We start from the raw sequence: 13,343 nt of genomic DNA, 5'->3' as shown, positions 1-13,343 counted from the left end.
GCATATGCATTGAAATTCATCAGGATTACTAATAATGATTCAAGTAGTTTATACATTAAAGTTCACTTTCTATCCATTAGTAGTATGGCATAGCTTAATATTGAAAGATTTGGCTGACTTACTGGCTCCAATATTTGTAGAACTGATTACTTTATATTCATACGCATTTTAGATGTCCTGAAGAAGGTATGCCCTTCTATAAAAAAAGCTTCTGTAGATACTACTTAGTTTAGAGGTAACCTCTTTTTAGTATCTCTTTTTGTGGAAGATGTCAGAGAAGGTGGCTGCTTCTCATTTCCAGTTAAATGCCCTTCAAACACAGAGGTCAAATGTCACGATATGTCTTCTGACAAATTGCTGCTTATTTTTTAACATAGGAATTGGTGTTTACAAACTCCTTTCACTTTGCAGCCAGAGAAAGAAAAGGAAAGTGAAAATGTGACAATCTTGCTGAGGTAAAGTGAACGTGAGATAAAAAGCTGTAGCCATTTTTGTAACACACGACAACATGTGAATAGCTGTAATCTGCGCAAATTCAGCAATTAGGAAAGCAACAATTAAGCTAATTTTTTATTATTCTGAAGAGTGATCAAAGCAAAGTTGTTAAATTCTAAACAAATCAAGACACTTTACTTGGTGATGCACAAATGAGAAGTATACTCTGAAACCTGATTTACATGCATTATCATCCGTGTGAAATGTAGTTTTATCAGTAAAACTATATATCTGTTGAAATTTAGTGTCCATTCAATGGAAAACCTGATCTCTGTCAATGACCTCGCGCTCCACCTGATGATTTAGTTACATTAAAACATTGCCCGTCTCATGTCCATTAAAGCTAGGTGGGACATGAAAATCTGTCCTTCTAAAAAAGTGGTTTGTGGGTCTAAAAAGGTGTGAATCACTGCTCTATATGAAATGCACGGTTCCATACATTGAGAATAAAGAATACATTTTTCCCATTTAAAAAAGGATTTTCCCCCCAAATGTTTTATTGTTTTATTGTCACGCTCACCCACATATATATATTGAATTGCAGCCTAAAAATCTATCTTTGTCACCATGCTTTTCTTACCAGTTCTTTGCATATTGCCTCAAACACCACTGCTGGGGCAGCAGAGTGGAGGGTGGTGTATAGATCATGGTATTACAGGTACACGATTGGATAACATTGAAAAATGAATAAACTGACTTCAGGAAAACTGAAAAGAACAAACAATAATCAGTAGTGGATAGTGGTGTCTCAAAAGTGCACGACAATTTACAATCACAAGTGCATAGAGTAACACTATAAACTGGAATTACGGGGGAGGGAACGAGGAGAAATGGGAGAATGCCGGGAAGTGGGAGGAGAAGAACCAAAATGTTCCATATAGAATGAGACAGGGAAGTGTAAGAGCAGACATGAATGACCATAAGAAGGAAGAGAAAAATAAGACCCTAGCTACAAGGAGCTCTTTAAGATCAAATGTGAAAATCTGCATGGGGATTAGCGAGTCTAATGTGTGCTGGCAGTACGGTCTAGATCCTAAGGGCCTTGCTTAAGGAGAAAGGATGTCTTCCTGAAGTGGGAGAGTAGGGATTTGCTTTTTATCATTCTGATGGTACCAGATAATTAGTGTTTATTGAACGTTGTAAAGATCAGTTGGTGTGGACAGCTTTGTAGGCAAAACAGGCTGTTTTATTTGTCACATGGGTTTCACAGGGAAGCCACTGGTGGGATTTTTTTACAGGTGTGAGAACATCAATTTTTTTAGTGCAATCTGAAAGATGAGTCTGATGGGTGCAAGGTGAGTCTTCGGAAGTAAGGTGAATAAGATCTTGCTATACCCAATCCGAGCTCTCATGTGCAGATGTGAGATCCTTGTTGGAAATGAAGTGTTTGATAGTGTGCAGCAGCTTACGTTGCTATCCTTCTGGGTACTGAACTTATGGCTAGCAACATTTAGCAACTCACTTTTGTGATCTCCTCCTTGGCTTCACCAACCTACAACACACCAGGCAGGCTACTTGGCTGCCACAAATCTGGGCTCACTGGTGGCTGCTGGCTCTAAACCACTTGAAGAAGAAATCGCATCACCATGCTGGTCTTGCCTATAGGCTGTAGTCTATCTTCTAAGGCATAAGTCTTAGCCTTTCATCCATTTGAGGTCGATAAAATGAGTACCATTGAGTTGGGTAACAACAAACATCTGTTATTCAGCGCCAGGACACCCTAGGGTAATTGTGCGCTTTACAAATACACCTGTTATGTTATGTTATAAGTCCTGAAGAACAGTGTTCAGTATCAGGAGGTGCAGTTTAGAGACTTGTATTTCCTGTTTCATACATCCCACCTTAGAAATTTCTATGACAGCACAACACTGTGTTGACAAGAGTTTGGCCACCAAGGATTGGAGCGGGAAATCAATACAGCTTCTGCACAGATGATGATCCCCCATTCGAAACTTGAAAAAATAGCGCCCCATACACCACAAATTTGAAATACACTAAACAATTAATGGCAACCTCACCCCCAAAGAGATTGGCCCGTAAAACATGGTGGATGCCCTGTATGCCAACCTTGCAGCTCTCCCGTTCTACTTGGGGGTGAATGAACCACAGAGTCTCTGCCAGTGAAGTCTTAGCTGATTAAGCCAATGAAAACACTTGACCCGGTTGAACCACCACTGCCCATTGACTCACATTGACAGTCATCCTGTCTTTTTTAATGGCTGGAATCCATTACTGATTTTCCTTGCAGTATTGCCATGCAGAATATGGTGGTCCATGGAAAGAAAATATGGAATGTGTCTTAAAACTTGAAACACCAACTTTGGGAGTGTGTTGTTGAAAAGCAAAAGTGAATGCAGAGCAGACAGAAAACACATAGTGACCTATACAGAATTTAAGTGTGTTGGAAGTGCATCCCTTCACTGGGAGGTGCACTTTACTCAACAGGATCCCCGCCACGGAATGCAGAAATCTCCAAATATGGCAGGCAGTCCTCTGCCAACGAGACAGAGGATAAGCCTTTCACTGACCTGGTAGGCCAAAGGAATACCTGCAGAATCCTAAATTAGCTCCTTCGTTTTTAATCAATATATTCATTAAAAAAAATGAATGACATTTTGTTTTCAATCAAGGTACGATGATAGGTGCCTGAATGATAGTGCGGGGTTGGGGGATGGAGGACATAACATAAAGACTTCTTTGGTTTTTTTTTTTTTATACATGCCCGGTTTCATCTTTTGTTCAGTTCTAGATGCTTTGTGTTTGCTACAGAAGATCCTGCTGAAAACCATCTTTCTCTTTACACCTCCAGAGCTTTGTTTACCAGTGGTTGGAATAATACAGAGAAGAAAGTCTACAGTATCCCCGGGGTTTCCCCAGACATGATGAAGCTGATCATTGAGTATGCATACACTAGGACAGTACCCATCACGGCTGACAATGTCGAGAGGCTTTTAGCAGCAGCGGACCAGTTCAACATCATGGGCATCGTGAGGGCATGCTGCGAGTTCTTAAAGTCCCAGCTGTGTTTAGACAATTGCATTGGCATATGTAAATTCACGGACTATTACCACTGCCCGGAACTCCGGCAGAAGGCCTATATGTACATACTGCACAACTTTGAAGAGATGGTGAAAGTGTCGGCTGAGTTCTTAGAGCTCTCTGTGTATGAGCTGCGGGACATCATTGAGAAGGACGAGCTCAACGTGAAGCAGGAGGATGCAGTCTTCGAAGCCATTCTGAAATGGATCTCACATGACCCTGCACGAAGGAAGCAGCATATCTCCATTCTTCTGCCGAAGGTAATCGCATCTTACTGAGATGTACTGCCATTGTAAGTTACTTTGTCACTTGTTCCCCTACCTCTTCCATGTTTTATAGACAATGTCTAAGTGCAGGATGTGATATGAATTCCTGCCATTCCCCGAATACTTGACCAAGTGAAGGCAAATTCCATATAAGAAAAATTCACTTGAATGTGTGCTCCTTCAAGGAGTTGGGTTTGGAATTCCTGCTATCATTCAGAATTCTATTGACACCATATGAATTCTAAAGACACAAGAACATTTCAGAGTTTCTAAAGACTAACTTTGCTATAACCCTTAAAATGCAATTTTCTGGAACATTTTGTATGAGTTAGGAGATATGTGAAAGACAAATTTGCAAATGGAATCACTTCTGGTGGCTTCTGGATGGGTGAGGTGGTAATGTGGCAGCTAAAATATTGCAATTTCTAGCTGAGCGCCTGGTCCATTGCCTCTGGTTGGATCACCGCTCAGTTCAGATGTTTGAATCTATAAACTCCCAAGCATCCTCTGCCTCATGAGTTACAGTGTGTTCTGGGTGTGAGGTTAGGAGTTGGTTGTCTGTTTGAAGAGTGTGCCTTGTAAAATGTCAGAATATTTGATTGTGGTGTGTGGAGGCTTTACTGTACAGACACTTGTGGGTGGAGCGCAGGGCCTTGGAGGTGATCCAGCTTTTAAAAGGGAGTGAGTGTTGTGTCCTATGCGAGGAGGTGATCAAATGCCAGGGCTACTTCCAAATATTTGTTTTGTTACAGCATTCTGACTTTGAGATTTGGTGCGGACAGCCTGGAAGATAGGGTCTGATGCGTTTCTCTGGTATCCCATAAACAGCTGGGCCCAGATGTACTTAGGCTTTGCACCGGTGCAAAGCCAGAGCTATAATTTAAAATTCTGTGAGACATTTCACAGCGTCAAATCCACTTTATGGGGAGTCATTATGGGCAGATTAGCACAAACACTCATAGGTTTTGATGCGAGGCTGATCAACTGAGACCGCCTGCCCAGACTTTGCATCAAAACATCAAAAGTAACACCTAGTAAAAATAGGCCCAAACAAGTTGGAATGTGTAGATTTCTGCAGAAAACAAAGCTTCAGTGCACAGCACACAAGCAATGCATCTGGCTCGTCTGGGGTTGTCTACACACAAGAATTTGTACTGGAAAGGGATGACTCCAGTACATATCCTGTGGAAGGCAGTGTACCCACTTCTCTGTGTGCTAGTGTGAGGCTGTGTGACACGCAAGGCAGCCTGTTTGTGCAGCATCCCAGAAGTTGACAGCAGCAGTAGTTCAACCTTTGTAGATATGACGCTGTGCTGTTTTTCCCATTTGCATAACATGTTTAGATGCTGATCTGCATTGCATGAAGGCTTATTAAATCATGTGTCTGCTTTGGACCACTTTAGTCTGAAAAAGCTTGTGGTCATTCATATTTTGGTAGGACAAGAACATTTACAAAGATAATTTTTGATCATGTTGTTTGGTAATGTTTACAGTTGTGGGTTGTCGGTGTAGGAGTGATATTGCTTATCATAATTCTAGTGATCCAGAGGCAAGGGCTCAAATGTAGTTGGAGAACAGCCGACAGGTGGACACTGGGGCAACTTGACAAGAGACTTGGTGGGAGTCAGAGCAGAAGGATCCTAATTTCAGTATTGCAGGTGTTTGGCAGGAAAGAGAGAAGAAGCAGAACAAGGCTGAAGCTGTACACTGAGTTACCAGTATCAGGAGGCAAACCTCTTCTGACACTCTCACATTGTGTATTTAGACATAGCAAGAACTTGATGAATTGTATAAGGTTAAGTAACTTGTGAATTGAGTTACTCCATATTATCCAATATGTTATTTATGGGAACATGATGGAGTTTTTTTTATATGTAGATATGTTTTGGAATGGTATTTTTTCAATGTTTACGTGCTGGAATATCTGTCATTATAATTACACCTTTGTCCATATATTATTTATAAATCATGAAAGGATTTTCTTTGCGGCCTGCCCTGCCCTTGAATCTTCTATGTGTTCCTCCATCCAAGTGCAACACCTGTGTGTCTCCCCTCCTTCGCTCTTTGTGCTCCCACATCCCCAACAGCTCCCATGTGTGCCTTCGTAGCCACTGCAGCCACTTTGTTGCTGTCCTGACTAGACTTGCTGGTCCCTGATGTGTCGCTTGCTCCTGGAGTCCCTCCATGCTCCACACAGCATCCCTACAGACCTGTGTTTTTGTCAAATAGTAACACTATCTTGTCTCTGACTTCCCCAAGAATGGTGGGTACCCTAATTGTTCTGAATCCAAATTGGTGGTCATGATTAGCTTGTCCTTGATGCATTTTTGAAGCTGTCTTGTAACTTCACTGTATATGCTTTTGCTAGGGAAGTGTGGTTTGGAAATTGGGCAGCAGTTGGTCAAGACATTTGCGTTTGCGGACGGTTTTGAACTATGCAGAAAGGATGAGTTGATCACAGTAGTGAGATAAGCCTCAAGGAATGGGAGGAGCTGTGTCATACATGTCATCATGAAGGGTGCCATAGGTGTTTATTTCAAAGCTTTCGTCCATTGGGCCATCCTTGATACTTCCTCCTTTGTCACTGGGTGGAAGGATGTGAACGTTGATTAAATCGGAGGTGGGGTCATCAGAGGATAAAATGGTGGTTCTGCGTTGCTGGAGATGGACTCGCATATTTTGCACATTTTGCATTCACAGTACAGTTTTTCAAGGCTTTCGGATTTATCATTTTCTGGTAGTTACATTTTGTTAAAAATCTCCCTAGTTTCATTTGTGGCCTTGTTGATTCATTTGGTGAGGTAAGCCTATTGGTTTAATAAATAGTTTTGCTCATCTATCCTTGATTTTCACCATTGGTGTTCAAGAATATGCTGGTGAATTTAAGCTCACCTAGGTCCACATTAAACTCTTTGTTAATGTTAATGTTAACATTTCTTATAAAGCGCTCGTACACCGATTGGTTCCTTTGCGCTGAACTTAAGAATTTTGCTGGGACCTCATGTGTTTTGTTGTCTGCAGAATCTAGTTATAAGCTTGGGTAAATAGCCTAGTCTTAAGAAGTCTACGGAATCTGACGAATTCAGTGCAGGTTCTTATATCTAATGGGAGAGTGTTCCAGAAGCTGGGGACCAATACCACAAACCTGCAGCCACCTATTCGTGTCCGTTTATAAGAAGGAATAGTTAAAAGGTTCCTGTCGGCTGATCATAAGCTCCGTGTAGGTAGGTATTTCTGGACAATGCTGGATATAAATTTTGGGCTAGCTCCATGCAAGGCTTTAATAATAAAGCAGCCAACTTTAAACGCACATCTTTACTGGATGGGAAGCAATGAAGCTCTTTCATAGTGGGAGAGATGTGTTCCCATCTCGGTTGTTGGGATATCAACCTTGCTGCCTGGTTTTGAACCATCTGCAGTCTTTTGGTGAGAAAGAGCGGAATGCCAAAGTATAAAGAATTGGCATAATCCAGGTGAGATATCACCATGGCTAAAACCATCTGGATTAAGGCTTCCAGAGTGAGTAATCTCCTAATCTTCCTTGTGCGTTCCAAGGGTTCAAAGGGCCACCTATCAGAATCACTTCTGTTTTATCTGGTTCAGTTTTAACCGGTTGTTATTCATTCAGTCACGAATGTGTAACATCGTTGCCTGGAATTCAGATAACGAATCAGATGAATTATCGATTGAAAACACCAGTTGCAGATCATCTGTATAAGTATACACGCATACCTTCCTATTTTTCAAGGAGTGAAGTAAGGGAAGAAGGTAAAGATTGAATAAGTGAGGGGACATTGAGGAACCCTGCGGTACTCCAAATGTCGTAGCCATTTTAGGTGCAGAAAATTGTGAGGGACGCACTGACTGAGTACGTTCCTCAAGAAATGACTCAACCCAGCTGGACGCCATCCGTTTGAGACCGGCTGTCCTGACACAGTCGCTAAGGATACCATGATCGACTTTGTCAAATGCCGCTGACAGATCCAGCAGAACTAAGGCCTGGGGGGAGCCCTTATCGGCTTCGTTTCGAAGCGTATCCAGTACAATGAGTATTACTGCCTCAGTAGAATGGGCTGGGCGGAACCCTGCTTGGTTATGATCAAGGTACTTCGACTGCTCAATGAAAGTACAGAGGCATTTTGGCCACGTGAGATTCCAGTATTTTGGCCAGATAAGGAAGCAGGGAGATAGGCCGATAGTTAGTCAAAATCCCAGGGTCCGCACCTTATTTTTTTAGCAGGGGGACAACTGTTGCTTCTTTAAAAGCCTTCAGAACACAGTCCTGTGCTAGAGAGTCAATAAGGAGTGCCAAGGCGGGTCCGGGAAAAATGGTAAAATCTTCTTTTAAAATATGTGGCAGATTACTGTCCGTAGGAGATCCTGACTTTACTTTAGACAGAAGTTCCAAAAAAGTCTGACTGTCTATTGCTGACAACTGTTCAAGAGAGCAGGGGTTTTCCAACATTGATGGTGAACCCTCAGGAGCAGGGCAGCAGGGAATACTGGCTTTTATTGTAACAATGATATTGATAAAGAACGAATTGAGGGAGTTACAAAAAGCTTGGCTGGGAGTACATTTTAATGTAATTCTATCAGGATTGGATAATTCGTCCACAATGGTAAATATTTCTTTGGACTTGTTGGTGGTGCTCATGATTTTTTAAGAGAAATGAACAGCCTTAGCTGAAGAAATTGATTTTTTATACTCTTTCAGTTGGATCAAATATCTCTCTTTTTTATAGAGAATAATTAGTTCTCCATTTCCTTTCGGCTTGACGAAGTGCTAGTTTTTGGCTTTGTAAATCTGGGGAGAACCATTTTTGTGCCTCGTAGTGCCTTGCTAACCAAATTGTTTTTAGTGGGGTGTATTCATTGCTGGCCGCAGTAAGCCATGCTGTGAGGTTTTTTGCGCTTGAATTGATTGACGTCTGGTGAATGGGAACTGTGTTTGCTAGAGAGGCATGGAATTAGATTCTATTAATATTATTCCAATTCCTAGCTACTAGTCTTTTTAGACTTGGGGGTTTTACTATGGCAATGTCATTGATAGTAAACTGAATTAAGGAGTGATCAGACCAAGTGCAGGAGGAGACAGTCAATACAGATAATGTAATATTGGCTGTCCACACCTGGTCCAGCGTGTGTTCCTTATTATGTGTGGCCGTAGTTATTTGTTGAGTGAGGTTTAATCCAATAAGCAGATCATTCAGTTCTTTGGCATGGGGTCCACCAAGTGTATCGTTGGCCCAATAATTAAAATCAAAAATCAGAATTTGTTTTGCATTGTTGATAATTAGCCGAGCCAACTGTTCAGCTAGGGAATAGGGAAACGAGGACATATTCTTGGGCGGTCTATATAGTAGTACACAGATTAAAGGAGTCAAAGCTGACTCCAGTTTAAAGACTAAATTATCTACCAAAACTGATTTATGTTAGTATATTAGTGTTTTTGTTTGTTTTATATAGCGCAAACTGGACCTGCAGGTATCAGAGCGCTTTACATGAGCACCAGTTGCATTACAGATGGACACACATTCATTTTGTCAGGCATGGGGAGATTAAGTGATTTGCCCAGAATCACAGGATGGTGTGCATCCCTGCTGAGTCTCGAACCTGGTTCTCCCGCTTCGAGGTCAACCACTCTAGCCATTAGGTCACATTCTCTCCCCTTAATGTGGTTGATATATTCCTGCTATTTGTTTTTTTCCTGGTACGCAAAGCAGCTCATACCTGGAGAGTATGAGTTTTTACAGTAGAAACAAATGGTCTGACCGTAACTGCAGCTTGATTGACATGTTGTTGATGTCAAAATTATGAGTACACTGTCCTAAGGATGACCAGCTACAAGAGTTGGTCAAAGCACTGCCTGAGTGAAGTCTAAGGCCTCCATGTTTTCCCGAAAGTCTGAGGCTGCATTTGAATCTGGTCTGTAGATCCAGTGGTTGAAATCACATTTAACCCCTTCGACGCTGATGACGAGCTGGGCTTGTCATGAGGTAGCCTCCTCGCACGCTCATGACGAGCCCAGCTCGCCACGTAAAGTGCGCTTTTGAAAAAGTCAGCGTACGAGCGGAATTCCGCCCGCACGCATGCGGTTAATAAGGATGTTACGGCTATTGCCTGGAGGTAGAAGGTCATTCAAGGAATTATAACAAGAACAAACAGCTATGGTCTGGAAACAGTAGGTCTAGGTCACTGGGACAATGAAAGAGCTGTTTGGTTTATTGTGCACTCCATGAGGGATACTATATTTTTAGGAGTTCACAGAAGGCCATTTTGTACTTTGTATTAAGATACACATTCCTCGGTTTGCTTCTCTATCCATGTGGATGATATTGAAGCTCAAGGGGAGAAGATCATCGAAGAAGGTAACTGTGTTGTCAGTGAATTAGGAATGTGGCCATGAATTCAGTATTGAGCCAAGCATGTCCGAGCATGCTTTTGAACCCATTGTGTAATAATAACGTGTTTTAAATGCCCGCTGTTTATCACAAGAGGATATGCCTTCTTGGGTGGGGCCTCGCAAGTCAATTGAAAACAGCTGCTTCTGCAGGTGACACTTGATACCTGCTCCTCATGCAGCTAGCGGAAGTTGCTGGGACTGCCTGAGGTTTGACGCAAAAGATGTGCTTTGAGTGGCAGGTCTTGGGATGGATGTAAGTGGTCAGGATTATATATAGTCAGTTAGATCATTTCCATATAATGTTCCTAGTGAGTAAGGTAGTGAGGTTTGTCAGGGTTGAGATAAACCTAAGGTAGTCTGTAGTCCAGACTATGGTAGTTTATGTGGATGGTGCTGTTGTTTGGTGGGATCTCTTGAACTTTACTGTATATATGTGATGTCTATGGCGGAGCATAACGTACAACTCCTGGGAGTATCATGCTTCATTAGGGAAGTTATGCTGGGCAAATTGTGCTGGATCAAGCATATTATTTTGTGACCTGTGCATCTTTATGTGAAGTAGTTCCTAGTATATGATGACTATCCTGGCATATTGTTAATAGTTCTTGTTTAATGCTTAATGGGGAGAGGGTGTGGTCTAACAGCTAGGGCTGTCGATCTCAAATCAAGGGAACCTGGTTCGAATCTCTGCAATGACGCTCAACATCCTGTGATTCTGAGCAACTCACTTAATATCCCCGTGCCTAACAAAAATGAATGTGTCCTTGTGTAACACAACTGGTGCTCATGTAAAGCGCTCTGATACCTAATACCTTTGGGTCGAGTTTGCGCTATATAAAACTCCGTGGAAAAAAATGCTTATATCTTTGACCAAGAGCCTATACATGTGAATATAGAGCCTATACATGGGATTATACTACTGTTCAAAGGCACTGGAAGTTAGGCTGCGGAGGTGCTGCAGCACCCCAAAATAACAATTCTGGAGTACAGAAGGTGAATGAGCAATAAAGATCCCGTAAATTGTGTTTTTATCTTGTCACAGTAGCTGTGCGCTTAAAGACAATGGTCAAATCTCAGGCTACGTCTTCTTACTAACTGCATGTTATTTTATCAAGGAGATTGAGGTTTACTTTTCTTTGACTGTAAAGTGAGAGAATTTTGTCAAGTCAACTACGAAACTATCCTGCTGGGTTACCCGGGAGTGTGAAAGGAAAAGCTGTAGGATGTCAATTATTTTCTAACACACCACAAAACCTAAATACCTGTAAAGGAACTGTACAAATATTTAAAACTATATCAGTAGGTAGGAAGGCACAAATGAAACACATTTTTTAATTCTACAGTGTGACGGAAACAAAGATTGTAATAGAATCAAAAGCAAATCGAAACATTTTACTTGATGCTAAATATTGCCTGAAATACGCCTTCCCCACATCGTTTTTATTTACCAATAAAACTGTATGAAGAATGGGCTGTTTGCAACTGACAATGTGTTACACCATCATGCTTTAGTAGTATATTGGTGACAGTGTGCTCCAAAATGCACCACCAGCTTCATGCGACAACCTTCAGTTGACCCACTAAGAGTCAACAGAAAACAGTCAGGACGACCTGAAGGGGGTGGGACAGCAGGGTTTCACTGACAATGCATTTTGTGTTAGCAAGGGTGGTCTAGCGCAACAGCAAGACAAGAGTGCGCATGTTCGGTTTTGGGCTGGTAATTTTTCCGACTAGCCCGAACATGCTCACTAGCCTGCACATTAGGAGAGCGAGGGTTGTTTCATATGGCAGCCCCGGTCTCCTAATGAGCGGGGCGCATCCTGGCTCAAGCCAATCCTGGTGATGCTGGAGCAGCGTCAGGATTGGCTGAGAGGCACAGGCGTTTGCCAGGCCTCTCCCGGCGCAGTCCTGAGGCATTGGGTGCCACGCAGCTCACACACCTCAGCAGCCACGGCTCAAACCACTGAGCTGCGTTCACTGGTGAGTCAAAAAATTTTATTAATTATTTGTCATTAATTTACAACTAAATAAAGTTTGGTGCAGTGCGCACCTCCCTCTGGGTGCCATGTCTCATTAAGTGGTGTCTTTTTGGTGGGGCCCGAGTGCGAGGTGCGCGGGCAGAGTTTGATTTGGTTCTAGGGCCTATGGGGAAGGGACGTGTTGATATGCGGAGAGGTTTTCGATCTGAGGCCCGATTAGTGTGCCAAATGGTCGACTTAAATGCCTTCCTTCTTTCATTGCGGCTAAAATGTAAGATATTGAACCAGTGGTCACGCATGTGTCCCAGCTTGGAATCGCAGGCTGGCTTGTAGACTGTTGTAAAATAATGTAACGTTATTTACCATGATTGACTGAGACTTTAATTCTAAGCACAAACCAAGCTGGAATATGGGCCGGTGGAATCGCCTGAATATGTAGAGTGGATTTTACTGCTTAAGTTCTTTTCTATCCTGTAAATAGCTCTCGGTGCCCGTGGAAGTCTGTTGCCAGTGGGATGTATGACATCACAACGCATGCTTTTACTCCGCATGCCATTACAACGCAGTTTTTACAATGCAAGTCATTACAACGTCTTGCGTTGGGGGGCGCTGGATAGTGGAATAGTTTAATTTTCTATTCCAACTCCAGTCCCCGTGGATAGTAGGGAAGTTGCTTGATAGAAAATTAAACTATTCCCTATCCTACAGCGCCCTCCAGCGCAAGTCGTTGTAATGACTTGCGTTGTAATAGCTGCGTCGTAATGGTAGTGCGGAGTAAAAGTTGCATTGTAAAGGATGTTCCCCTTGCCAGTGGCAAGCTTCTTTCAAACAGAACAGTGAGCTTTTTATCTGCACAGCCGACCCGCCCGGACCACCTTTTTCCATATAGTGCATTATTGTTATTTTTGAAAGAAAGTAAAATCCAGCACATTTTATGCCTATTAAGTTATGGTTTTTTTACTAATTTCAGAGTGTTTAAAAGTTTTGTTTTATGCCACTGTTGACCTGCTTGTGATCTGTTTTTCTCTGTGTGTCACTGATAGCCATGTTACAAAGGTGTTTGTGTCTGTAGCAGGTAAAGGGGGCAGAGGGGTTTGAAAGAAATGAGGAGTATTCCTCAGAGCACATTTTGAGTAACACTCCTGCGCCTTTTGCTGAGAT

The 13,343-nt window shown here is 42.3% G+C and overlaps 1 protein-coding gene across 2 annotated transcripts in view; it reads left to right on the top strand.

The window, feature by feature from the left end:
* Positions 1 to 13,343, top strand: part of KLHL10 (kelch like family member 10) — a 239,886-nt gene that overhangs the window by 145,229 nt on the left and 81,314 nt on the right. For both annotated transcript variants that reach the window (XM_078645444.1, XM_078645443.1), the window contains exon 2: positions 3,305 to 3,794. In XM_078645444.1, the coding sequence (XP_078501570.1) occupies positions 3,375 to 3,794 (420 nt within the window). In that variant the 5' untranslated portion in view covers positions 3,305 to 3,374. The remainder of the gene's footprint in view (positions 1 to 3,304; positions 3,795 to 13,343) is intronic.

Source organism: Lissotriton helveticus, chromosome 5_1 (genome assembly GCF_964261635.1).
Source record: "Lissotriton helveticus chromosome 5_1, aLisHel1.1, whole genome shotgun sequence".
In the NCBI taxonomy this organism is placed as follows: Eukaryota; Metazoa; Chordata; class Amphibia; order Caudata; family Salamandridae; genus Lissotriton; species Lissotriton helveticus.
The sequence above is the reverse complement of the archived record's forward strand: the minus strand, read 5'-3'. Positions and strand labels throughout refer to the sequence as shown.